Genomic DNA, 13461 nt, shown 5'->3' with positions numbered 1-13461 from the left:
TTATGTGTATTTCTTCTATCTTAATGAATAAAAATTCTTCTGATAGAATAAATGGGTTAATAGAAACCAATGTAGCAAAGAACACAAAATAACTGTGGTTTAGTTCCTGTTTTTAAGGCAGGAACTCCTTGAAATTTTGCTTTCCCTGATGAGAAGGCTACAATTTTAATATCAAAGATCCCTATGGATCACACAGGTTGTAATCCTTTGAAACATATGTAGGAATAAAGTATGCAATTACAACATGCGTTTTCTCCATTCCTTAAATTCTTATATATATATATATATAAAAGCAAATAAATAAATAACAATGGATAATTGTCAGTTCATTACAGCTGTTTCTAATGCATTTTTTAATAGATGAGTGATTACATTACATCATAGCAAAAAACTGTTTTCATCTGGTGATACATAGAATTTCACACAATAGAAGAACAATCCATGAGCACAAGCTGGCCTGGAATGAGAGAACAAACATAGGGCTATGATGACCATTACAAGAGCTAGAGAGATATTAAGAGTTTAGTTAATATGTAGAAATAACAGAAGGTTTATAGCACCATGTTATTTATTTATTTGCTTATAATTCACCAAACGGTTGGACATCCTGGATTATACCAAACACCATGCAACCAATACAGTTGTGCACTTTGGACCAGCTGCTAGGTGTTAAATACACATAAGGGTTATATTTTCTGTATACATAACCTGAATATTTCACTGGATGTACTTCAGTATCCAGTGTATTTATTCGACTAAAGGTGGTGTTTATAAGTTGATTTGACCTAACCTGGTGCCTATCATTTAAGTACATAATTCTCTCCTGAATCCTTAATATTGTGTGTGTGTGTATATATATATATATATATATATATATGTGTGTGTGTGTGTGTGTGTGTATATATATGTGTGTGTGTGTGTGAGTGTGTAGATGAGATCCAGATATTCTCCATATAGAATACTTATAGTGCTCAAGGATTCAAACTTGAGTGGGTATAGAAGCAAATATGGGGATAAGCAAATTAGACAGTTCAATATATAAAGTCAACTTTACGATGAAAGTAAACAAACAAAGTTTGTTCTTTTTTAGAAGCGTTGAGATGTATTGTAAGAACAGAAATAAATTTATTTCTCAAACGCGTGATAATGCTATAAATAGCGTGATCAGGATAAATTATCCATATAATGCAGAAAAATACGTTGCCGGCCAGCCACGAGACTGGATCATGGCTGGCCGGCAACGTATTTTTCTGCATTATATGGATAATTTATCCTGATCATTCTATTTATAGCATTATCACGCGTTTGAGAAATAAATTTATTTCTGTTCTTACAATATATAAAGTATATTAAATACATGAAATACAAAATATGTATATGTGTATACATTTAAAAAGGTCCAATTCTCGCAGAGTTCAAATGATGTAGAAGATTAAAGGGGTGGAAGAAAGGTATTACAAATGCAACAGAGACGCTCATACCCACTTCCATAGTTGGCATGGGATTTATGTTTGGTTCTCTAATGAGTTATCAGTTAGGATTTATTGAAAATTGTTAGAACACTCAATCAGTCCACTGCACTAGGTTCTGAACAGCTGCCATTTTAAATATGGTTAAATTCCTGATATTGTTGTCAGTTCCAATGCATGAACCTAAGATAGCATCAATCTTAACCAATTTTGATGTGGTGAGTCATTCTCGCTTTTGATTCTTGAAGGGTTTTCTGAGGGTTTATTTTATTTTTTTTTTTTTAAACCTTGCTGTATTCGCTTTAAAACTTTTTATTTTGTAGGTTCTGCTATAAACATATTTTTATGGTCATGGTAAATTGAACTTTTATTTATTTATTTTTGTCTATTGTGTAATTGGTATTTAACTTCTTCCTCTTTGATATCAGACATAACAATTAACTTGTAAATTTTAATTTCATAGGCATCAATCAGTTTCTGTATTGATTTTTCTTTTTACATTAGTTTGTTTTTGTTTTTTTTTTCTCTTTCTTTAGCCTCGGCCAACCCTAATTGCGGTCCCGGTGGGATGATGGCCCAGCAGCAGAGTATTCCACAGCTTAGTGTCTCACAACAGCCTCAGTATTCACAGATTCCAGGTCCAGGTGAGGCAAAATTCCTAATTTTTTTTTACTCATGCAGTTTTTATATTTAATTATGAGAGCTAATAAGGGTGTTGTATCTCAATAATGAAAGCAGATTGGTTTGTAATATTTTAGTTTCACTTAAATGTAATATGGTCTTATTATTGTTGACTACTAGAGCACTAAACTGTCTGTTTAATGGCATCCAGTTCATTATCATCATCATCATTTAACATCCATTTTCCATGCTGGTATGGGTTAGTTGATTTGACTAGAACTGGCAAGCAGGAGGCCTGTACTGGGTTCCTGTCTGATTTCGCCTAGTTTCTATGGCTAGATGCCTTTCCTAACACCAATCAGTTTACATGGCACCAGCATGGGTGCTTTTATGTGGTACCAGCATGGGTGCTATTATGTAGCACGGGCACTGGAGCTTTTTATGTGACACCAACACTAGTTAACTTTACTATTTATCTTTTTAGGGTTGAAAAAACTATGTGCTACTAATATATCCAGTTTGATTTAAATGACTATACCTCTCCTGAATTATATATACTATAGTTCTATATATAGAACTGTAGTATGTATAGGTCTATTCATACTATAGGAGTATAGTATGTATCTATAGAACAACAGCTCTGTGGATTGCAGTGAGTTGTTTACAGCTATTAGTTACTGTTAGTGGGTTACTATAACCTTTTTACAGCTAATGGATTACATTGAGTTGTTTAGACAACTTCCTGCATGCAATAATCTTTGCTCAGTCAGAGTTGGGCTGAGATTACATAACAACATGTATTAATGAAACTAAGTAAATATCCCAAAGATGATATCTTGTTAACGGCTGTAGATTTTTGGAATACAAATATTCTGTTTGTATTCCAAGATCCACTAAATACGTCCAGAAAATGTCATTTAAAAGACTAGAATTGTTTGTGATGAGCTGTTGAAGCTGAATAGTTTGGGTACTGAGAATCCGGGTTTTAAACTCAACCATAACAATTTCTTCATATTGTCTTTTTACATATCTATATTTTAAAAAAAATACCCATTAAATTTTACAGCAATGTCTAAAAAAATCCAACATTAAGACTAATAACAAACTTTCCTTAATTTCTAGGCATGCAAACTGTGACGTCCTTGCCACCAACTTTTCAGCAAGTTCTACCAACGTCGTCTGTTGTACTTTCAGCCAATTCTCTTCCTGCAAGTCTGACCAGTATGCCACCACCAACATTAGTGTCTCAAGCTTCTGCTCAAGGTTTGATTTCTTTTTGAAAACTTCAGCAGCTATAATGTTCTTCTGAAGTTGTAGAATAATAAGTCTTTCTCTTATTATTCCATTGTATTGAGCTAGGGGACATACTGTTGAAGGAGGTGTAAACAAATGTCACCATCTTTCTCAGCTGGTATCAGTGTTAAAACACACACACACACACACACACACACACACACATGCATTTATCTCTTTAGTTTATCACATTAATTCATTTATGTCAGTTTCTTTGCATTGCTGATAAGTTTGCTAAATTAGATCAACAGATTAACAGTATTTTATTTCAAATATACAAGTAAATAAACCATATTGCAGTTATCAATATATAAAATCATAACAGTACCTTTTTTTAAACTTTTCCTACTCCTGCCAGCTCCAACAAACACAAAACGACTGATATTCTAGGTTGGATATTCATTCATTGCAAGTTATCTAATCTTTTAGCATTTAAACCAGTCATATCTTGCCCAGATATTCTACCTATTTTATATTCAAAGTGGCCAGATCCAGCCTCTTACACCTACCCTATAATGTCATTCTAAAAATAAACAATTGCATCTTTGAAATCTTGAAGCTACAAAATAATGCATGATTAATTCAAAATAATGCAAATAAATAAGTATTGTTACATTTGGTAGAATAAGCTGAATGCTGAAGGATTAAATCCAATTGTTATAGTTGACAGGATCTAATGTATACGGCACTGTTGTATTGGATCAACACCAGAGGTTCATGTCTCGCTGCTAGTGTTATATCAACTAAAATTCTAAATGTCATACATGCATATTTTGCTTTATTATTTCTTTGTGATTATTTTGTAAGTGCAATATTAGCAAAATAGATATTGTATAGTGTGTGTTAGTGTGCTTAACGTAATCTGTGAGTGCTTACCTGACTGTAATACATCTGTTCACTAACAAGATATTAACATAAAGATATTTTGGTTGCTGATGGTGCAAATACAAAACTACAGAATTGAAATTGAAATTTATTCAATTTTCTGCTCTTATTGTGTTAGGTTTTTGAACTTACATTTAGTTGTGGAAATATTCAACTTGGCACTTCTTAGAATTAACAAAACAATCACATCATATTCAATTAAGCCAGCTTTAGAAACAACCTTCCAGCCCATGGTTTGATTAGGAAAAATATGGCTGTGCTGTGAAAAAAATCCAACCTGCCTGACAATGCCATTGGTTCTATGATAGAAACTGCATGTTTTAAAACAATAATCTAAATTAAAACCTTCCATCAAAATTTTCATGTTAATTTATGTTCCAAACACCAACTGAAAAAAGTGGGTCTGTCTCTGCAGCATACATTGCAACTCTAGCATATTATTTCTTGATAACTCATGCTGTGAACTGCAGAACAGTGCTTATTTTAATCTGCAAAAATTTCACTTTCTATGTGCAGGTATGGTCAGCTCAGCTAATGCAGGTGGCTTAGTAATTCCTGTTTCCTATTCCACATCACTAACACCTATGCCTATGGTCACAAGTCTCTCAACATCTCCACTTCTCTCAGTTGGCGCTGGTAAGCATTCTAAATGTCTTTGTTATTGTAGACCAAAATTTGAAGCATATTTCTTTCACTCATTTCTGTTTTTTTTTTTGTTTTGTTTGTTTGTTTTTTTACTTTTGGTTTTGCTTTTATTGTATATGTAAAAATATATACAGATATGTTACTTTCCATCTTATGTTTAGTTTGACACATGCAAATACACAAATAATGTTCTAAAAAGTAATATAATTAAGTAATGGGAGTGATCACATCAAAACCAATACAGGATATTGTTTAATACATTTAGGCATTTCAAAGTATATGTTTTGTGAATAATTGTTGTTGCTTAGATCCAATCGAGAAAAGTGGAGTATGGATTAGTGAATCAAATAGCAAGAGATTACACCAAAAGACAAAATATTTTTAACCATAGTAATTGTTGGGTTGTAACTTCAGACACATAAAATAAATAACTTATCAGTTTTAGATGTCATCTGGAATATTCACTGTAACAATAGGACAACAGATGGCTGAATACCATTTTGGTATGGTGAATTGAGGGCAATATAAGGTTAGAAAAACTTGAAGCTATTGCAGTAATTAGAAGAAAAATGTGCTGATAAAGAATAATTTCAAACTTGCCTACCCTGTACCCCTAAAGACAAAGTGGTAAACCTTGACGATTCAATTAATATGTCGGAGGATATTTTCATCATTGTTATTTCAATATTGTTTTAGGTCCTCCACCGGCTGCTCCTGCTGGTCAAATGGATGCCAGTGGAAGTTTATTACCAAATGCTTCCCTTCCACCACCTCTTTTACAAGTTTCAACAGCTCCTGGTATGAGTCAATATGCAACCACTACAAATGATCCATTTTTAGGTATTTCTATTTTTAAATTGATATTAACAAATAACGCAAAACAATTTATGATAGATTTCTTGAAATAACATAATATTACTAAAAATAACTTTTTTTTCATTGTTATGCATGTATTACTGATATATATCAAATTTCTCATTTATATATACTGACATTTTGTTATAGTTTTCTATATGTATATATATATGTATGTATGTATGCATGTATGTGTGTGTATATATATATATATATATTAGAAAAAAATTTAAGGTACTCAGAAATCTGGATGGTTGTACATTTACAGATTTTTATTAATATGTCACACGTTTTATAAATCATATAAAGCGCTTTTCACCTAGACTTGTAGGATTTTCAAATATGTATATATTATGTTATACATTGCATTTCCTTTGTATTTTTCTCATTGTTAGGCAATGCTAATTTAGGTAATCCTCAACCTGCCCAAGTGATAGTTGGCCAGCAGACAGTCACCCCTCTTGGTATGTCATTAAGTGGTGGAACCCCTCAGATGGCCCCCCAATATGGTTCTCCTGTTCCTAATTCAATAGCACCTCCAATGAATGCACTACAACCTGGAGTGCAATTTGTTTCTCAGCAACAGCTCCCGCCAGCTGGACAACCACCACCTCCCTACTATGGACAGGTGAGTTTTTCAATTCTAATTAATTTTACTTGTATTTGCTATTGTTTTTGCCATCATTATAATCATCATTATTGTCATCTTGACCTAAATACAACTGTATCTAGAGCCTCTAGTTATAAGTGTTTCTTTCAAAGATGTATGGTGTATTTGTTCTTTGTTGATGTGTGTTGTAAATATTATACGTGTATGATGGTCTAAAATATGTTTCGACACCTGTTCTTTCTAGCAATACTCCCTTTTCTTTTACTTGTTTCAGTCATTTCTGTGGCAGTGCTGGAGCACCGTCTTGAAGAATTTCTTAACTCAAATGTATTGACTCCAGTACTTATTTTTTTTAGAGCCTGGCATTTATTTTATTGGTCTCTTTTGCTGAACCACTAAGTTATGGGGACATGAACACACCAATACCAGTTTTCAAGTGGTGGTAGTGGTGAGGACAGACAGACGAAAAGATGCACACACACACACACATATATATACACACACAATGGGATTCTTTCAGTTTCCGTTTACCAATTCCACTCACAAGGATTTGGTCAGCCTAAAGTTATAGTAGAAGGTACCATGCAGTGGGACTGGACCTCGGATCATGTGGTTTGGGAAGCAAGCTTCTTGCCACACAGCCATGACTGCACCTGTTATGAGGAATATTTGAAATAAAATGTGAAACCAGTGATGGACTGAAAAAGTATTTGGGGAGGTGTGTCATACACCATATCACCACTCATCTCAATATTTTGGCATCTTTTCTCTAAGGACCAAACTCTTGCACACCACTCCCCACCTTGCTTTCCTCCCTCTCTCCCTCTACTCTTCCTCACTCTACCCTCCAGAGCATATTTTCACTCAGAATTTATTTTTCAGTCCCACCCCCTACTGAATTGGCAATTATTCTTCACATTTTAGGAGTGAATAAAGTAAATGGTAGTGTTATATCAGTAATATTGCCTCTCACAATAATAATAATAACTAAGATGATGATGATATTGGAGAGACAATGGCTCAGCAGAATGTTACTAAACAAAGCGGCGAGCTGGCAGAAATGTTAGCACGCTGGGCGAAATGCTTAAGGGTATTTCATCTGCCGCTATGTTCTGAGTTCAAATTCCGCCGAGGTCGACTTTACCTTTCATCCTTTCGGGGTCGATTAAATTAGTACCAGTTACGCACTGAGGTCGATATAATCGACTTAATCCATTTGTCTGTCTTTGTTTGTCCCCTCTGTGTTTAGCCCCTTGTGGGCAGTAAAGAAATAGGAACGTTACTAAACACAGTATTCTCTGATCATGAATTTAATTTGGGTTTGGCACATAGTTGTTCTTTTTTAATGTTTTTTTTTTTATGTAACTTAAAAAATTATTTTTCTTCTTTATCAGAAATACAAACCATTTTGCACAAGAATAGAATTATTTCGGTTAAATATCAGAAATGAGATTAAAACAATTAAAAAAATCCAGTTATACCCAGTTTCTCTTCCTGTCACTTCAGAAATGTACTGCTTATATGGTGATTCTGAATAATGTTGGTGTGTGTGTGTGTTTTTATGTTTCAGTTTTCTGGTAGTGCTGCTAGTCTGCCAATGAGTCTTCCTGCAGCTGCCACATATACTGTTGCTCCAACAACATACGCCATTACAACAACAGGTTATGCCTATAATGTCGGGCCACCGAAAGACGATTCTGTTCAACCTCCACCTCCACCACCTCATCATGCACCTCCTTCACAGTCACCCGTCCCACCACAGCAGCCTCCAAAACGGAGATTTACTGAAGAGAAACCTGAAGATAAAATACCAGAGAATTTGTTGGGCTATCAGGTTTGTGTAGTTTGTTACTGATAATAGTGAGAAAGAGGAAAATTATTATTCTTATTATTGGAATGGTCCAGATGGGAGACAGATTGACTCTGTCTTTGACTAGTTATAATTCTGGGCTTTGTGTAGTCAACATTCATAAAAGTTAACATTAACTTTCATCACCCCCTCCCACTACACACACACACACACACACCACTACCACCACCATCCCAACATTGGTAATGTTACAATAATAAAACTGTAATGAACCTTGTGCCTCCATACGGACAATATTTCATTGTAGAAGGAATTGTTCCACTCCAGAGACACATTGAAATGCTGACAGAAATATTTGAAATTTTTTCCCTCAACTTAGTTGTTATTTATCTCATGCTTTCAGCTATTTCATCTGTTCTATCTATCCATTAGTCAATTACAATCTTCACTAAAGCATAGGCTTTATCATTATCATTATTTAACGTCTGTTGTCCATGGGTTGGATGGTGATCAGGGCTTGTAAGCTGAGGGGTTGCACCAGATTCCAGTTTTATTTGGTATGGTTTCTACAGCTGGATTCAAAAGAAATCACCATGCTATTCAAGAAGGCTAAAATGCCATGGCCTCCTATCTTATCCCGTTAAATCTGATGCTTTGTGCTTATTTAAGAAATCAACAATACTGTTGTAAAAGATTATTAATGTAAGAAATATTTATTGTTTGATGAAAGAATTAGTAGGGTACTGGTCAACAATGTTTTATATTTAGTTACTTCACTAAATGCCTTTTATCCTTCCAGAGTTGATGAAGTAAACAAATATAAACAAATACTGAAACAGTGTTTGACTTTATGACAGTTATTAGATCATTATTAATATTATTATTTTTAAAGCAGTAAGCTGGCAGAATCGTTAGCACACAGGGCAAAATGCTTTGCAACTTTTCATCTGTCTTTACTTTCTGAGTTCAAGTTCGGCAAAGGTTGACTTCACCTTTCATACTTTTGGGGTCAATAAAATAAATACCAGTTGAATACTGGGGTTGATGTAATTGACTTACCCCTCCCCCAAAATTGCTGGCCTCGTGCCAAAATTTGAAACCAATATTATTGTTATTGTTTGAAATACAGAATCAGAATGTCACTCAGAGTACTTTGCTGTTTAAATCTCTCACTTTGGCTTCTAAGTTCAAAGCTTGGAGTTGCTTTTCACTAATCTGTGGTTGATTCTCCTATATTCCTATGTTAGAAATCTTTATTATTATTTATTACCCACAAGTAGCATACTTCCCTTGAAATATAAATCTTGTTATAAATGTCATGTAGAGTTCCTATCCAGTTATACTACATATGCTGTTGTATAAGACAAATTTCTTTTTATTCTTAAATGTAACAAACAATTGCGTCTAATGTGACTGTATTCCAGATGGGATACCAAGTGTATAAAACATTAGATTCATTTTTTTTTTTCCACAAAATATACTTTTTCCTCCAACCAAAAAAAAACTAAGTGTTTGTCTTATGCGAGAGTGCATCTTATACATCAGCAAATTCAGTATATCAGTTTTCACATAATATTTTACAAGTTCCTCACCATCAACTCTTCATTATTGCTATTATAGGCTATCATTGTTATTAATTTGCAATTTATTCACCACCTGTTTTCAAATACTGCTTCATTATTGTTGTTGTTAGCATGGTCCTCCTCAGTTGGCCAATATGATTGCTTCTGGTCCTCCACCACCTGTAGTAGGAAGCCATCACCAATCACCTGTGACACAGTCTTTTACCCAGCCTTTAGTTGCAGTCACTCAGACATCTCAGGTTTATGAAGAATTCAGGTAACTGTGCTAATCTGTACTTCAAATTTCATTTGGATTAAAAAAATTTTTTTTTTGTTTATTATCAGTTTGAAATTTTATCATCATCATCATCATCGTCATCATCATTGCCATTGCTATTATATCTGGTGGAAATGGCTGAAACTATTTAACAGCAGACTAGAAATACTTCTCAATATCTAGTTTTATCCCTCAGAGTTTGATTCTTGCTGTGGCTAGCAATCATTTTTCAATTATTCAGGCTCAATAAAATAAGTACCAGTGATATACTGGACTCAATTTCAATTGATCATACTCTTTCTTCTAGAAAAAGTTGCCTTTTGCTTAGCCAAAGGAAATGATTTGCCATATATCATATCACAGTCTTACAAATTTTAATTAAAATCGTTTTTTATACTGATTATTTTTTAATTTATTTGTCTTCCATTTTTGGTGATTGTTCTTTTTTTTCTTTGTCATTATAAATATTAAAAACTTTTCGTTGCTAAAATTCTTCATTTTACAATGACTATTCAACTTTATCTAATAAGCAGTAAGTGACTAAGTTTTAAAACAAATATTGACTGCTGTTCTAATTTTTTTTAATCTGTATCACTTAGATTTTGATTGTACCTTTAGACCTATTTGGGGCTTGTCATATCAATTCTGATTCATTTTAAAAGCAACTTCCAAATTGCTTGCATGCCCAGTCTGAGGATATATCAATTTGAAAAGAAAAAGTGTAATATTTTCATTGTGGCTTCTCTAAAACAGAAATGTGGTTACTAAGTTATTTTTAATCAATATTTGTTAGTGTATATTTGATACCATTCATCTAAAACCACCTTTCTCTCTTTTCCTAGAAATCAAGGGTTTGCAAACCCCCCTCCTGTGAACCAACCGGCATTTGTCACCCCACCTCCTCCACCACCCCCATCTCATAGTCCATCCCCAGAGAGGTCTGAAGTAGATAAGCACTTGATGCCTCCTCCTCCACCTCCCGGTGAGAGTTTTGCTGGTTTTATGAAGCCAAAAAAAAAGCCAAAGAAAATTGTTAACTACTATATGAATAAATAACAACAAACTGTGTGAGGGAAGCAAAGGGTGTAGCAGTTTGATAGCTTAGGTGCTGTTTGTAATCCTTCTTCTGAGTACATCTCTAACTTCTAAGACTAGCAAATTTATACTACATTTACACCTGCACATGCATACACAATACACACTTGCAGTCATAAATTTTTGATATCCACAGAAAACGACAGCCTCATAGCCAAACTATTTTAAAGCTGCATGGACCCTTTAACATTATATAAAAATTCTAACTTGTAACCTTATACTATCACCCTCATCATCATCATGATCATTTTAGCACTTTCCATGCTTGCTTGGGTTAGACAGAATTTGTTGAGGTGGATTTTCTATGGCTGGATGCCTTTCCTGTCACCAACCCTCATCTGTTTCTAAGCAAATTAATATTTTCCATAGCCTAATGTATTTTCGAAGGAAGATTTGAAATAAACACTGATTGTTTACAACTATCATCTGATTTCAAAACAAAAACAGACAGACAGACAGACACACCCACATATACATATATATATATCAGTACCGCCTGACTGGCTCCCGTAGGATTTTCGAGTGAGATCGTTGCCAGTGCCCCTGGACTGGCTTGTGCGGGTGGCACATAAAAGACACCATTTCGAGCGTGGCCGTTTTCGTGCGGGTGACACGTAAAAGCACCCACTACACTCTCTGAGTGGTTGGCGTTAGGAAGGGCATCCAGCTGTAGAAACTCTGCCAAATTAGATTGGAGCCTGGTGTTGCCATCCGGTTTCACCAGTCCTCAGTCAAATCGTCCAACCCATGCTAGCATGGAAAGCGGACGTTAAACAATGATGATGATGATGATATAAATTAACTATTAGTGACAAAAGGAGCCTTTGTAATGAATATTAATTCGCACATTCAACCTAAATTGGATGTATTGTTTAAAACACGTTAGATTGTAGTAAACATCACAAGAAATCATCTTGTGTGCATGACAACTGCTAAGAAGTACAGACTAATATATTAGCTAATGAAATTTTTATTAGCACAGGCAAATGGTACGACTGTATCACATGATTTCACTGTAAATTGTGGATCATCAGTAATAGCTAACCAAGCACCAAATGCTGGACTAAAAATCAACTAAACTGATGATATAGCATGATACTGGCCAAACAGCCAGTGATGTTGCAAGTAGCTATTGGACTGTAAATAAATTAGCTGATAGTGACAGAAACAGCTTTTGTAATGACTATTAATTAGCACATCCAACCTAAATTGGATATGTTGTTTAGAATGCCTTAAACTGTAGTAAGCATTTCAAGAAATCATCTCATGTAGATGACAAATTCTAAAAAGTCTGCTTCTGTCTCTAATAGTTTATTCACTAGCTTTTTGCAGTGTTTGGTCAGTATTATGCTATTTCATCAGTCTGGCTAGCTGCTACTGATGATCCGTAGTTTACAATGAAATCACATATTGCAGTTGTGCCATCCACTAGTGCTGATTAAAATTTCATCACCCAATATAGCAGTCTGTGCTTTTTAGTATTTCTCATGTACACAAGATGATTTCTTGAGACATTAAGTTGTTCTAAACAATACATCTAACTTAGGTTGGATCTGCTAATTAATATGTATATATATATATATATATATATATATATATATATATATATATATATATATATTTATATATATTGATATGTGCGAATGCATGAAACTCTCAGACCTTGAATAACACATTTACTTCTGCTGAATATTAATTAAAAATATCATCATTATCATTTAACACCTACTCTTCATTCTGGCATGGGTTAGACGGTTTGACTGGAGCTGATAAGCCAGAGAACTGCACCAGGTTTCAGTCTGACTTGGCATGGATTCTACGGCTGGATGCCCATACATACATATGCATGCACATGCATACACACACACTTTCTCTCTCTCTCTCTCTCTCTCTCCCAATATTGCAATCATTATCAACATTAGCTCCATTCACCATATTTTACATTACATTTATACTTATACATTTGTTTGCTTATACCTAAAATCATCTCCTCTGTATTAGCCACTACTCCCTTAATTTCCCATTCCCTATTACTCCCTTTCTGGCTTTTGGTTTTTAATATTGAGTAATGACAATGATGGGGAGGGTTGTAACTGAAATTTATTAAACATTCTGTCCATTTTATCTTAGCTGACTGTATAATGTTTTTGGCCTTCTTACACAAATGAGATAATAGATTAGAAAAATTAGAAAGTGGTGAATGTTTCAAAACAGATTATATATATGTATATGTATGTGTATGTATGTATATGTTTGAGTGTGTGTGTGTGTGTGTGTGTGTATATATATATATATATATATATATATATATATATATATATATATATATATATATATAT

At 34.0% G+C, this 13461-nt stretch overlaps 1 protein-coding gene across 5 annotated transcripts in view; it reads left to right on the top strand.

The window, feature by feature from the left end:
* The window catches only part of LOC106880617 (KH homology domain-containing protein 4), a 123877-nt gene that overhangs the window by 103924 nt on the left and 6492 nt on the right, over positions 1 to 13461 (top strand). For 3 of the 5 annotated variants that reach the window (XM_014930636.2, XM_014930635.2, XM_014930637.2), the window contains 8 exons: positions 2006 to 2113; positions 3213 to 3353; positions 4785 to 4904; positions 5610 to 5753; positions 6164 to 6396; positions 7949 to 8212; positions 9882 to 10027; positions 10870 to 11009. In XM_014930636.2, the coding sequence (XP_014786122.1) occupies positions 2006 to 2113; positions 3213 to 3353; positions 4785 to 4904; positions 5610 to 5753; positions 6164 to 6396; positions 7949 to 8212; positions 9882 to 10027; positions 10870 to 11009 (1296 nt within the window). The remainder of the gene's footprint in view (positions 1 to 2005; positions 2114 to 3212; positions 3354 to 4784; positions 4905 to 5609; positions 5754 to 6163; positions 6397 to 7948; positions 8213 to 9881; positions 10028 to 10869; positions 11010 to 13461) is intronic. The other 2 variants (XR_001410763.2, XM_014930638.2) reach the window with 2 other exon arrangements.

This window comes from Octopus bimaculoides, chromosome 15 (genome assembly GCF_001194135.2).
Source record: "Octopus bimaculoides isolate UCB-OBI-ISO-001 chromosome 15, ASM119413v2, whole genome shotgun sequence".
Lineage (NCBI taxonomy): Eukaryota > Metazoa > Mollusca > Cephalopoda > Octopoda > Octopodidae > Octopus > Octopus bimaculoides.
Note: the sequence above shows the minus strand (reverse complement) of the source record. Positions and strands in the feature narration are given on the sequence as shown.